This window comes from Ursus arctos, unplaced genomic scaffold, assembly GCF_023065955.2.
Source record: "Ursus arctos isolate Adak ecotype North America unplaced genomic scaffold, UrsArc2.0 scaffold_12, whole genome shotgun sequence".
In the NCBI taxonomy this organism is placed as follows: domain Eukaryota; kingdom Metazoa; phylum Chordata; class Mammalia; order Carnivora; family Ursidae; genus Ursus; species Ursus arctos.
Window position 1 is genome coordinate 32,529,237 of NW_026622786.1, and position 12,218 is coordinate 32,541,454.

At 39.9% G+C, this 12,218-nt stretch overlaps 1 protein-coding gene across 2 annotated transcripts; it reads left to right on the forward strand.

The window, feature by feature from the left end:
- Positions 1-854: 854 nt before the first annotated feature.
- On the forward strand, positions 855-10,978 carry LOC113254436 (guanylate-binding protein 6-like). Of its 2 annotated transcripts, none has more exons than XM_057310488.1 (6): positions 855-1,334; positions 5,415-5,565; positions 6,743-6,827; positions 7,173-7,360; positions 8,316-8,495; positions 10,705-10,978. In XM_057310488.1, the coding sequence occupies exons 2-5, from the start codon at positions 5,479-5,481 to the stop codon at positions 8,487-8,489; spliced, it is 534 nt and encodes a 177-aa protein (XP_057166471.1). In that variant the 5' UTR covers positions 855-1,334; positions 5,415-5,478; the 3' UTR covers positions 8,490-8,495; positions 10,705-10,978. The 2 variants fall into 2 exon arrangements, with proteins under 2 accessions (XP_057166471.1, XP_026353438.1); XM_026497653.4 differs by having other exon boundaries at positions 1,317-1,449.
- The last annotated feature ends 1,240 nt before the right edge of the window (positions 10,979-12,218 follow it).

Sequence of the window (12,218 nt, forward strand, 5' to 3'; positions counted from 1 at the left end):
GGACAAGGTCAAAGCTTATGCATCAGGTTACTTATATTTGAAAAGCTATTTTGGGGTTGTTGTTGAGACTGAGCTCCTGGCTTCAGTATATCAAGTCAGTACAGGAGCAGAACTTTTCATCATGAGCTACACATGGTCAGACCATCCAAATCTCAAGTTTATTTGGGTGGCTATGGGACAAAACAAAGTTACATTGAGCAGGTGGCCTAATTTCCATATCACCAACCTCTATTACACGGATGACTCTCCCTTCATCAGATGCTTTGGGCAATGAGGCATTCTCTGAGACTCCTTGAATTTCACTCACAGTACCCTGGCAGGACGGAGCCCCAGGGCTCAGAGAGGCTCCATAACACATCCTTGGATCTCTTTCCTTACTTTCCTTGCTTCACTCTTTCCTACATTCGCCTAGCTGAAAGTGAGTAAGGCTTTGCGTATGTAGAAATAATGCCCTCTGAAACCAGGTGTCGATAAAGGATATTTATCATTAATTGGCTCAAGGTAAAGCATTACAAAAAATATATGAATAAAAGAATAACCAGAAACATGCATGATTTGTGAAAACATTAATCAACTCATTCAAGAAGCTCCATGAATTCGAAGACATAAAAGTACAACAGAATGCACACCTACCTACATCATAGCCCTGAAAGAGGACCCAGTTTGGGGAGTTACCCAAACTACCTACATTTTGACCTCAGTCTGTACTTTCTAACTGATTAAGTTCTCTTAAGACCAGCAAGACCCTGCGTGATTGACTCCAAGGCAACGACCTGACCTTTATTGCCCACCTGCATGTACCCACTGACCTTTGTCCCACATTTTCCTTATATGAACCTGGAAGTATTTCCAGCACTTTGGAGACAGACTTTGGGACACTAGTCTTCTGTCTTCCTGGTGGTGGCCTCCCTGAAATAAATCCCTTTCTTGTTTCACCACCACTGGTCTCTCTGTTTTTGGATTTTGTCGATGGCAAGCAGCCAATCTGATCTGCTTGGGAGCCCTGGGGCCAGGAGCTCTTGTGCCCTTGGCTTCCAGTAATAGTCCATTTGTGGACATTTAGTAAGGCCCACGTACAGAGTGACTGGGATCCTCTAAGCTCCCTCCACCCTATACTTTCTCAGGCTCTGCTGGCTGGGTTCTGGCATGCCTTCTCCAAATATTTAACAAACAGTTAAAGTAGTTTTGCTTTCAGGTTCAGTTTCTTCCTCCTTTTCCTTTCTGAACTTCCTCAATCTGTTCTCCCGTTCTCTGGGCGGAACAAACAGAACAAGTGTGAGTTGAGAGACAACAGGAAGCTCATTCTTGAACAGACCAGCAGTGCTGTGAAGCAGGTATGTTCATTTCTAAACTTTCTTTTACAGGCACTTTAGGTTTGGGCTTAAAACCTTAATATCTGAAATAAAAATGGGAACTGAGAAGAGGAATGCAAAAGATACATCTAACTATGTAAGATATAAAACCATGTATTTGAGATTTCTACTTTATGTTGTTTACATATTCTTGCTCTAAAATCTACATATTCAAAAAAATCTATGTATTTTTTAAAAATCTGAATTACAGAGGAAGCTTAAGACTACAATGAAATCTTATACACCATTCATTTAGATTGACCCTGTGGTGATATTTTGTGACATTTGCATTCTCTTTCTAAACAGATATAGAAGTTTTTCTATTTACATTCTTATTCTGATTATTATTTGGGGGGATATATATATAAGTAACAGAGGCCGTGACTCTTCACCACTAAATACTCTAGCACCTATATCTTGGGATCCCGCCACTCCTTCCTCTCCCCTGCCTATTTCCATCACTCCAGTAAGTCCGTGCTCACTAAGGACATCCCTGGCTATCCTACCAATACTTGCAGTGAATTCTTTGGGTATTTAACATAGCTAACCTCTCCCTGCTTCTGGATGCTCACTCTGTCTGCATTGCCTCTGAAACCCCATGCTCTCCCAGGACTCCCACCCCTTAAAATTCCCCAAGGCTTTTCTTCTTTTGTATTCTTAAACTGAATTAAGTCATCTCAAACACATAATTCAATTAGCCCCTATCACTCAATTACATCTCTTTCCTCAGTATTATTTCAGTTTCACAAATCTACTATGTGCCCAACGTGGGGACTGAGCAGGGAACAGAATAGACATGACACGTTTCTCCTCAAGCTTAGACTTAGTGGAGATAATTACAATTGCTAAGAAACAACAACATCGTTGTCGTTTTGTCTGTCCTCTTTCTAGTTTGAGATGGTTACTGAGAAACACTGTTAACTCTCCCCTTATCTCCGTTCTTCCTTTCTCCTGTACTAATAGGACTCCTGCTTATTTGCCAGGCACATAGTTTCCCAGAATAATATGACAAGTCCAGCCTCTCTTGTGGTTGTGTACGGGAATACAGACTAATCTAAGAAGCAATTTGTTTTATGTAGACATGGTGAGTTAGTAAAGGAGAGGCCTGTCTTCCCATTGTTTGTTCCCTGATTAGAATACAAATATGATGGCATACCATCTCACACCATGGACCACCCCTTATAGATGACTGAGCATATGATAAGAAGGTTCTAAAGCCTCAATCCCTATGAAACAAAAAGCATATACCATCTCTAGATTATTGATCCTGAAATTTATGAGGGAGAAATCAATGTAAATTGTTGAGGAGACATTTTTTTCTAATCTTCACAGCGAAGCCTAATCCTAAACCATACAGTTACCTTAGTATCACTCTGAGGGCAGGGGCCACAGCTTGTCTTTTTATCCAAGCACACAAGCACAATGTGTAGCACATAACAGATGTTCAACCCATGTGTTGAAGTAAAAAAAAAAAAAAAAAAAAGCCACAGTAAATGAGACTGAAGATCAAAGAATAAAAATATGAAAAGATACCTTTCCTAAACCTGAGGTGAGCTGCACCCCCAGTGAGGCACCTGCTGTGCCAGGAGAAAGCCAGGTCTGGAAAGTGCTGAGTGGTCTGTGGGATGACAACCTGACGCTGCAGAAGTAAGAGGAGCCCATTAGGTCAGAATGACAACACATTAGAAAGGGTGTTTTGGGGATAAGAGAGTCAACAGAAATCCTCTAGAGGTTACTGATCATGGAGTATGGGGTAGCCAATATTTTTGAGGAAAATTATCATGCCAGGTAATTGGGTGCAAAACATAGAACAGTAAAACAGATCTTCCAGGTTTCCAATCATGAGTATACCATTTATTTACTATGTACTTCGGAAAAACACCTTACTTAGACTTTCTGAGCCCCACTGATCTCATTTGCAAAGCAGGTATAATAAGCCTACTTCGCAGGTTCTTGTATCAATGACAGCAAAACATTGCACACTGGTGTTATCCAGTATTTCATCCTTAGCTTCATCAGAGATTTGGAGAATAATGAAGGCAGCACTCTGCAGATGGCCACTCCGCATTCTGCGCCATGGAAAAGTACAGAAGTGCTAATGTATGCATCCTTTGGGTAACTCTGAGGCAAGACAATGACTTTGTGGTCTTATTTTACTGTGAGACTCACTCTTCTGGGTTTGCAAGTTTCCACTGCATCTGAGGAGACATGGGGTATGATAAATGCTCCTCTCAAAGCTTATATATATATATATATATATATAAGCCAGAGAAAACTAAATTTCCAACAATTGGTTCCTTAAAGTAGGTGGAATTTTATTTATTTTTTGAGAGAGAGAGAGACAGCATGTGCACACAAGCAGGGGAGGATCAGAGGGAGAGGGAGGAAGAGAATCTTAAGCAGGCTCCATGCCCAGTGCAGAGTCTGACATGGGGGCTCGATTCCACAACCCTGAGATCATGACCTGAGCCAAAAACCAAGAGTCAGACACTTAACCAACTGAGCCACCCAGACCTCCAGTAAGCGGAATTTTAATAGGAATAAATATAATCTCATTTACCATGCCTCAGTTGTTCACCACTTAATCTATTTTTATTTTTATTGATACAACATCGTGTAAATTTTAGGGTGTAAAACATGTTGCTTTGATACATTTATATATTGCAATATGATTACCACCTTAGCCTTCGCTAACATCTCTATCATGTCACTTAATTATCATATTTGTGTATATATGTGTGTATGTGCTGGCAACAGTTAAGATCTAGTCTCTTAGCAACTTTGAAGTTTATAATCTGGTATTGTTGTCTATAATCATTATGAAGTACACCCCCAGGCCTTATTTATTTACTAGTTGCAAGCTTATACCCTTATAAACCACCAACCTTCAAATTCCCTAAAACCACCCTTCTACTGTTTTTATGAGTTCACTCTTTTTTGTTTTGTTTTAAAGATTTTATTTATTTGACAGAGAGAGACACAGCGAGAGAGGGAACACAAGCAGGGGGAGTGGGAGAGGAAAAAGCAGGCTTCCCACTGAGCAGGGAACCTGATGCGGGGCTTGATCCCAGGACCCTGGGATCATGACCTGAGCCGAAGGCAGACGCTTAACAACTGAGCCACCCAGACATCCCCATTTTTTTTTTTTAGATTCCACATATAAGTAATCTCATATAGTATTTGACTTACCTCACTTAGCATAATGCCCTCAAGGTCCATACATGTTGTCACAAATAGAAGCATTTCCTTATTTCTCATGCCTGAACAACATTCCATTGTATATATGTATACGACTTCTTTATCCATTCATCTATTGATGGACACTCAGGCTGTTTCCATATCTTGACTGTTGTCAGCTTTGTGGCAATAACACAAGAGTGCAGATATCTCCTTGAGATCCTGATTTCAATTATTTTGGATAAATATCCCCAAGTGGGATTGTTGGATTACATGGTAGTTCTATTTTTAATTTTATGCAAACTCCATACTGTTTTACAATGTATATTCCTACCATCCGTGTACAAGGGTTCTCTTATCTCCACATCCTTGCTAATAATTATCTCTTGTCTTCTTAATAACAGCCATTCTAACAGGTGTGAGGTGATCTCTCATTGTGGTTTTAAGATATCCCTGATTTCCCAGATTAGTGATGTTAAATATCTTTTCATATACTGGCCATTTGGATGTCTTCTTTGGAAAAATGTCTGTTTAGTTCCTCTACTGATTTTGTAATCAACTGTTTGTTGTTGTTGTTGTTATTGCATTTTATGATTATCAACTGTTTTCTTAATATGCTTCATTGAGAAAGATATCAAAGATATCCAAAAGATACCAGAGCATGTTAACTAAAGGAAGATACTTAAAATTTTTACCTGCAGTGATGGAAGAAAAACACTAATTAGTAGGAGGAGATGAGATTGATGAAAAGTTTCAAACTGCTTAGGGTCATTAAAAAACTGTTTTAGAATTGTAGTCTGATTTTGGATCTCATTGATCCCCTAAATTTCTTGCCTCATTCAGGGCTGGGGATTCTAACAGTGACCTTTACGATGTCTTCCACAGTGGAGCAGTTCCTTGTCTGGACAACGCGGGGATACCCCTGTCCTGGTGTGAGATTCCCACAGAAATGGTCCTGGTACTCCCAAACCTACACTGTGGGGCAGCCTCCACAATGCAGTGCCCCCAAGATCACGAGCTACAGAAGCAGTACCTGGTACTTGGTTTTAATAGTTGATTTTTCATGTTACCCCCTCTACCTAGAGGCTACCTGATTGGCCACAGATTAGCTAGCATTTATGGTGGAAGGATTCTGATTCTTCTGAGTAAGAGAGTTATAAAGGACACTATTACTCTATTTTATCCCCTTCTCCAAACTCAGACACTTTGTCCGAAGCAAAGTCAGTATAGACACTCAGATGGCCTCCTTGACTGAATATTGGCAGTTTCCCTATGTGCTTGGAACATGCTTATGTTATTTTGAGCTTGCTGCTTTTTCTGTGCACTCTCTCCCATTCACAGAAACCCAAGTTTCTCTGAGAAGATTCTGCTACCAGATTAATTTTTATTTTTATTTTGCTTTTAGTTTTATTACTGTTAATTATGCCTTATAGGTACAATCACAGGACGTTACAGTTGCAAGGAGCCATCGAGTTTATATAAGGCAGACTCAACACATCACAAGGAAGGCTCAGGGAGTTCAGGAACGGACCAATAGTCTTAATGGAGTATTTCTTTCTGAGATGATAGTTATTCAAGTTTCTTTTAACACTAATTCACTGGGTGTTATACGCAACTAATAAATCATTGAACACTACATCAAAAACTAATGATGTACTATATGTTGGCTAATTGAATTTTTTAAAAAACCAGTAATTCACATACCATAAATTTCATGCATTTAAAATGTACAATTGACAAAAATGTACAAATTTAATGTACAATGGTTTCTTTCACATGGGGAAGATGGTCTAGGAAATCTTCCTGGAAGAGGAGTGTGACATAAATTTTGAAAGATTTATACATACCATCCAGGGTGGGAGGTTACTGGAGAAGCCACAAGCAGAAAAAAAGAGCAGTATTTTGAATACTGAAACTGCCAGTATTCAGTCAAGGAGGCCACCTGAGTGTCCGTACTGACTTTGCTTCAGATAAAGTATCTGAGTTTGGAGGAGAAGGAAAACCCAAGGTTGTGTTTATAAAACTTCACATTCTTCCGGAGGCTGGAGGGGGTAGGGAGATAACTAGGATCTTGGAACATTCTATTTGTGGGGAGAGGGGGGTACTGGGGGGGGGGGGCAACTAAGGAATGTGAATCAGTTTTTTTCTCCAAATATTTCGATGGAAATTCGGGTTTGACCTGCCTGATATGTCTTTGCCCTTGTGGTCCCCAGGACTTGCTGCAGATGAAGGAGGAATTAGAGGAAAGCTGTAAGAAGAAAGACCAGCTTCTCCGTGATGCACAAAGAGCCTTAGCAGGTATGGGGAGGGCTCAGTGCACGATGGGGTGGGAGGTTCCTTCCCCGACAGGAATATCTTCCTGAAGCAAGGCGTTTCCTCTCCTTCTGGGGAAAGCACACTCTGCTAAATCTGAAAACACCAAGGCAGGGTGTGGTGGCTCATCAGCCAGGCGGTCAGGGCCTTTCCCACCATATTCTCAACCCGCCCTCGAGGTGTGGTCACCAGTTGAATTCAGACATTTCCCTCTGCTCTTTCAAGGTGGTTTGGTGTCTGAGAGAGTGGGGGCTGTGGGACAGGGGGCTGTAGCTTTCAGGCTTAACCTCTGTGATCTCTCCTCTCTGAATGAAAATCTTCCTGGAGCAGAGGAGCAGGACAAAAGAGAGACAGCAGAGAGGGAAAAGCAGCTTCTTGAGGAAAAATGTACACAGTTGCGGCAACAGTTAAATGTTCTAGAAATATATTGCAAGGAATCCATGACCCAGATGAAAGAGGAGCTGAGACGGAGAGAAAAACATGAGAAAGAGCAGGATGAGAGGATTCAGAGGCTTGAGGTAAGCCTAGCCTGGGACCGAGCAGGGTCTGCAGAACAAAGCCCTGAAACCCCAGAAAGGGAGGGTTGAAAGTTGGGCGAGGTCAGAGAGAGAAGCACCACGGCCACTGATTGCATTTGATTCACTACACCCCCTGAATTTGTCATGGCTTGTGTCGAGGCACTTGAGTTGTGTTCACATTGAGTTTCCGGGGAGTCCAGTAAGAACTTGGTAGCTCCAAGCATTTACAGATGATAAATCACCTTCCCAGAGCATGTGCTGCTACTCTGAGGGATTCCTGGATGATCTCATGGAGCAATATTAAATGGGGTCCCCAGCTTTATCATGTAGATATTCTAACTGGGTGTATGTAAGAGAAGCAGCAATTGGTTCACTTTCCCAAGATTATTGCCAATTTTCAGGCACCCTACTCACCCAGTGACCCTAAGACAGATCCCTGCTGACCTAAAACTATCAGCTCTGCACAGACTCAGAAATGAGGGGGACTGACAGCTCCTGACCTGGTGCTGTCTCCAGGTGAGGACGGCCTGCCTGAGTCAGCACACAGGGGACTCTCTCTTCTCCCATCTGGAAGTGTTTGTATCAGATTTCTAAACCAGCTTACAAGTTCCCACTATTTCTAAGATGTGGGTGAGCATTTGTGCCATTCAGATCAAAGGCTATCTCCTAAAAAGCATGATTTTTAGCTAGACTATCTCACAACAATTGTCCTTATGCCTGTTTCGCACCTTGCAAAACCCTAGTGATGGATGAATATAATTAAGGTTGTACTATGCCTCTTCTCATTTCCCAACCCTAAACCAGGAGATATTCCTGCTGTAAATGATCTAATAAGGGAGAATATGTTAAAAAGGAAAATGCAGATAATTTTATAAATTGTTAATATAAAACCTTATTCCTGAATGTTTGGAGTTTTTAAATGTTTTCCTTTTATGAATATATCACACGCTTTTAGGCCAAAATGAAAGATTTGACTGAAAAAAAGCAAAACACTGAAAATTACTGCACTTCAAAGACAACGGCAAATGATAAGAAAGAAAATAATCTGGAGCCTTCATGGTGGTCTAAAATTTGTGAGCTGATAGAAGAGTTGTATTTACTAATTGCCAAGTTTTTCTCTTGTGGATAATTTCAGGTAATTTTTACAACTTTTCAAAACAGCTTTTTGATGTGGCTTATTTTTACATGCATGTACCTTTTCTGTTTTTGGCAAAATTTTAATAGAAAAATATAAAATACCTACTACAGGGCATCAATGACTGGTAAATAAAAGATATAGTCAATGTGGCTGGACAGTTAATTCAAATGCACATGGAAGTAACAGATTTGAAGACAAAGAGGTCAAATCTGTAATATCCTGGAAAAGAAACATATTGGAATATATTTATCAAAAAACACAAAATGCTTTTGAAAGTCGCACATGAATCGTTACACAAATGGCTATCCATACTGTGTTCTTGAGTAGGACAGTTTCATATGCAAATCAATTCTTAGTTCACTTATAAATTTCATGTGTTCTGAATTACAATTTCAGAAAGGTTAATTGTAAAATTTAAATGGAGCCGATCAAAAAAAAAAAAATAAAAAAGCCAAGACGATTCAGAAGAAGTACAATGAAATTTATAGAACTGCAGTAATTAGAAGAGTGTGTCAACTGAGCATAAAGACACAACAACAGAACACACTGTGTGGTCTAAAGGTAGAACCCCACCACATACAGGAATTAAGTGCATGTGAAAAGTATTACTTCAAATTAGTGGGAAAGTATGAATTGCACAATACCTGTTGTCAAACAACTGGACAGCCATGCAGAATGAAACAGTGATTAGATCTATTGTAAATTCTGCACAAAGTAAATTCCAGCTTGACCTCAAACATTAAAAAACTGCATAAAATCAGTAAATGTCAGATAATTTATAAATTGTCTTGGAACATCAAATTTATTTTTAAATGCCGTCAAACCTGAAGACATAAAGGTACTGACAGAACTACATAAAAAATAAAGATACAATTTGTTGTGGTGAGAAAGAACCTAAAGAAATCCAGAAGGCAAAAATGTTCTGAAGACAGCCTTGATTTATGTCTGAGGAAAGAGCTGATTTTATAAGTTATATATCATAAAGAGCCACGAGTCAATAAAAATGGGCAAACTCTATCTTATAGAAAAGATGTTCAAGTAACTCAAAATAAGAGAAATAAACCTAAAACTATGAGATGTAGTGTTTCACCTCATATGCTATCAAACTGTGTTCCCAAAGTTTCTGAAAACATGTCCTTTCATGGGAGCCCAAATGGTATAATATCTATTGCAGATTGTGTCCAGTATTTCTTAAGTTTTAATAGATGTCCATTTTGGCCCACAGCTTCAGTTTTAAGGCATACATGCACTCCCTCTCATACACACAGAAAAATTATGTATTTATAAGATGTCCACTGCAGCACTGACTATAACTTTAAAGACTGGACCTATTTATATGTCCATCTATATGGGAGTGGTAATATAAGTTTTAGCACACTTATACAGTGGAATATTATATTGCCAGAAAATTGAGTAACAGCACTATTTGTAATGATATAGAACAATTTACTAGATATACTGTAATGTGGGGAAAGCGGGGTGCAAACCAATAGGAATAGTGCACTGCTTTTGCCAAAAACTGGCATTCATATCTACTTGTATGGATACACTTAGGTGATCTCTGGAGTAACATAAGGAACTAACAATGTTGGTTCCTTCTAGGGGAAGCTAGGTTTCTGAGATCAGGAATAAGAGGAATACTTCTCTTATTTTGTATAAACCTTTGTATCTTTGGAAATTTTATAAGGAGTATGCAATTCTTGCTCAGGAGGGTAAGAAAGAAAAAACAAGGATGACGGTTATGGTGATGATGGTGGTGGTGGTGGTGGTGGTGGTAACAGGGAATTTTGCATTCTTAGGAAAGCATCAGCCAGTTCAAAAGATAGGTCTGATAGCGAGGTCTGACACTGGAAAAAACAAAACGTGAATCCTAATCTTGTATTATGGAGTTGATTTCTACCTCCTCAAATTCTTTGAAAAATAATACATAAAGTATGTGATTCTGAAATCCCGGCTGGTGTCTTTCACTTTCCAGCTGCAATTTACGGTTTTAGGTGTTAGTTGGATACTGGGTCTGCAGGGTGTCATTAGTGTTTTTGGACTTCCCTTTCAGCTGACTTAATATCTGCATGCTATGCTTTTGTTATAATGAATCACTTCCAGTTGCACAAGCTTGACAGGTTACTCCTTTATTCTAGATAGCTGTGCACAGTATTCGGACTTCTTCAAACAACCTCTCTTACTGATCCTCACCTTTATTTTGCAGACTAGTTTCTCCTTGAAGCCTTGGATTTCCTGAATCCCCGAAAATGGGTAGGGTAGCCCTCCTTTACACTCGCTTTGCAACTGCAGCATGATTTTGAAAATTTAAATTACCCATTTACTCTGTCTCACTGGTGATGCCTCGCTACCAAGGACTAGTTTATCTTTATCATTGTAATCTTAGCTCCTATTTCCATCTCCAGCACTTGATCAATAACTGGAAAATGTTGAATAAAGTTTCCCACTTTCTATATCCTCATTATGACAGATGCCTCAAAGGACTCTTAAAACAAAGAGTGTCGTTTTTGATATGAAGAACAAAGGCAAAAGGAAATGTACATAAAATTAAATTTCCTTATAACTTGCAGCCCACTGACAAATACTTGAGACAGGCAGAGTATGACATTGCTCCAGGAACTCCCAACTGTCTTAATGTAATGCTTTGCTAGTGGCAAAACACAGCCTTAGCTTACACAACAGTCAGGCCTCCAGGATCCTGTCATGTTAGGAGTTAGTCGGACAGTTAGGTGGTCAGGGCCTGGGTCCCCAACAAGAAAATATGGAGTCAGGACAGCTAAAATAAAACAGCACTAATACACTGTTTTTGCAGCTTAGACAGGACTGTACTAGCATTCTGTTTTATAGTCTTTGCAGAAATGACTTCTGCAAAGCGTCCTAAAGTAAAACCTTAAAGCATTTGTTGCCATAATGAGCAAGGAGCCCCCAGAAGTCAGCCAGAAAAAAAGACCATCAGCACAGAGACATTAACCTATAGGCAGAAAGAAACTTCGAAGCCACATGACCAAGAACTGCAGGCATTAAGGGCATACAAAATCCTGTATCAATAGGAAACTCGAACTGAATACATGGTGAATCAGCCCTTTCCTCCGGAAGAACACTGTGGCAAGTCTCAACTAGCACGCATGTCCTCACAGCCTTATTTTCTAGGAATTACAGTCCTAATTCATTCTACCCACTGTGTATTAGGATATTAAAACTAATGTGATTTGATGTGGGGTTCAGGAGCAAACGGTCAAGACACAATTCTCAAGATGTTTCTGGTGCAAAAAAAGGTGGTTTTATTAAAGTATGGGGACAGGATCCATGGGCAGAAATGACTGGAGTATATGTGAGGAGTAACTGATTATATATTTTTAAGTTGGGAGGGGTAGAGACAAAGGAAATTTCCAAAAGGATTTCCGTATGTTAAAGAAGACTTACTGTTGCAGGACTTCTCTGCCTTTAGTGCCCACAGTTCTTGGTCACACCACTTCAAAGAATGAGGAGGTAGACCAGACAAAGAATGGTGGGCAGCAAAGCAAAGTTTATTGAGTGATAGTACAGAGCTCCCAGGGAGGGAGGGTGTACCCAAGAGGGTTGCCCCTGGAATTTCTAAGTTTAGGGGTTTTTCTGAGCTCTTTTGTGGAACTTTCTTAAGCAATCAATGTGTGCTGAGTTGGGCCAGTCAGGGCTTTGGTCATGTATCTGTCTACCTATTAGGTTAATACCCACATGCTG

Coding starts and splice junctions, on each gene's coding strand:
- LOC113254436 (XM_026497653.4), top strand. CDS start 1,427: ATGCAAAAGATACATCTAACTAT. Junction 1,450..5,414: donor CAAAAGATACATCTAACTAT/GTAAGATATAAA, acceptor TGTCTTCCACAG/TGGAGCAGTTCCTTGTCTGG. Junction 6,828..7,172: donor TGCACAAAGAGCCTTAGCAG/GTATGGGGAGGG, acceptor TTCCTGGAGCAG/AGGAGCAGGACAAAAGAGAG.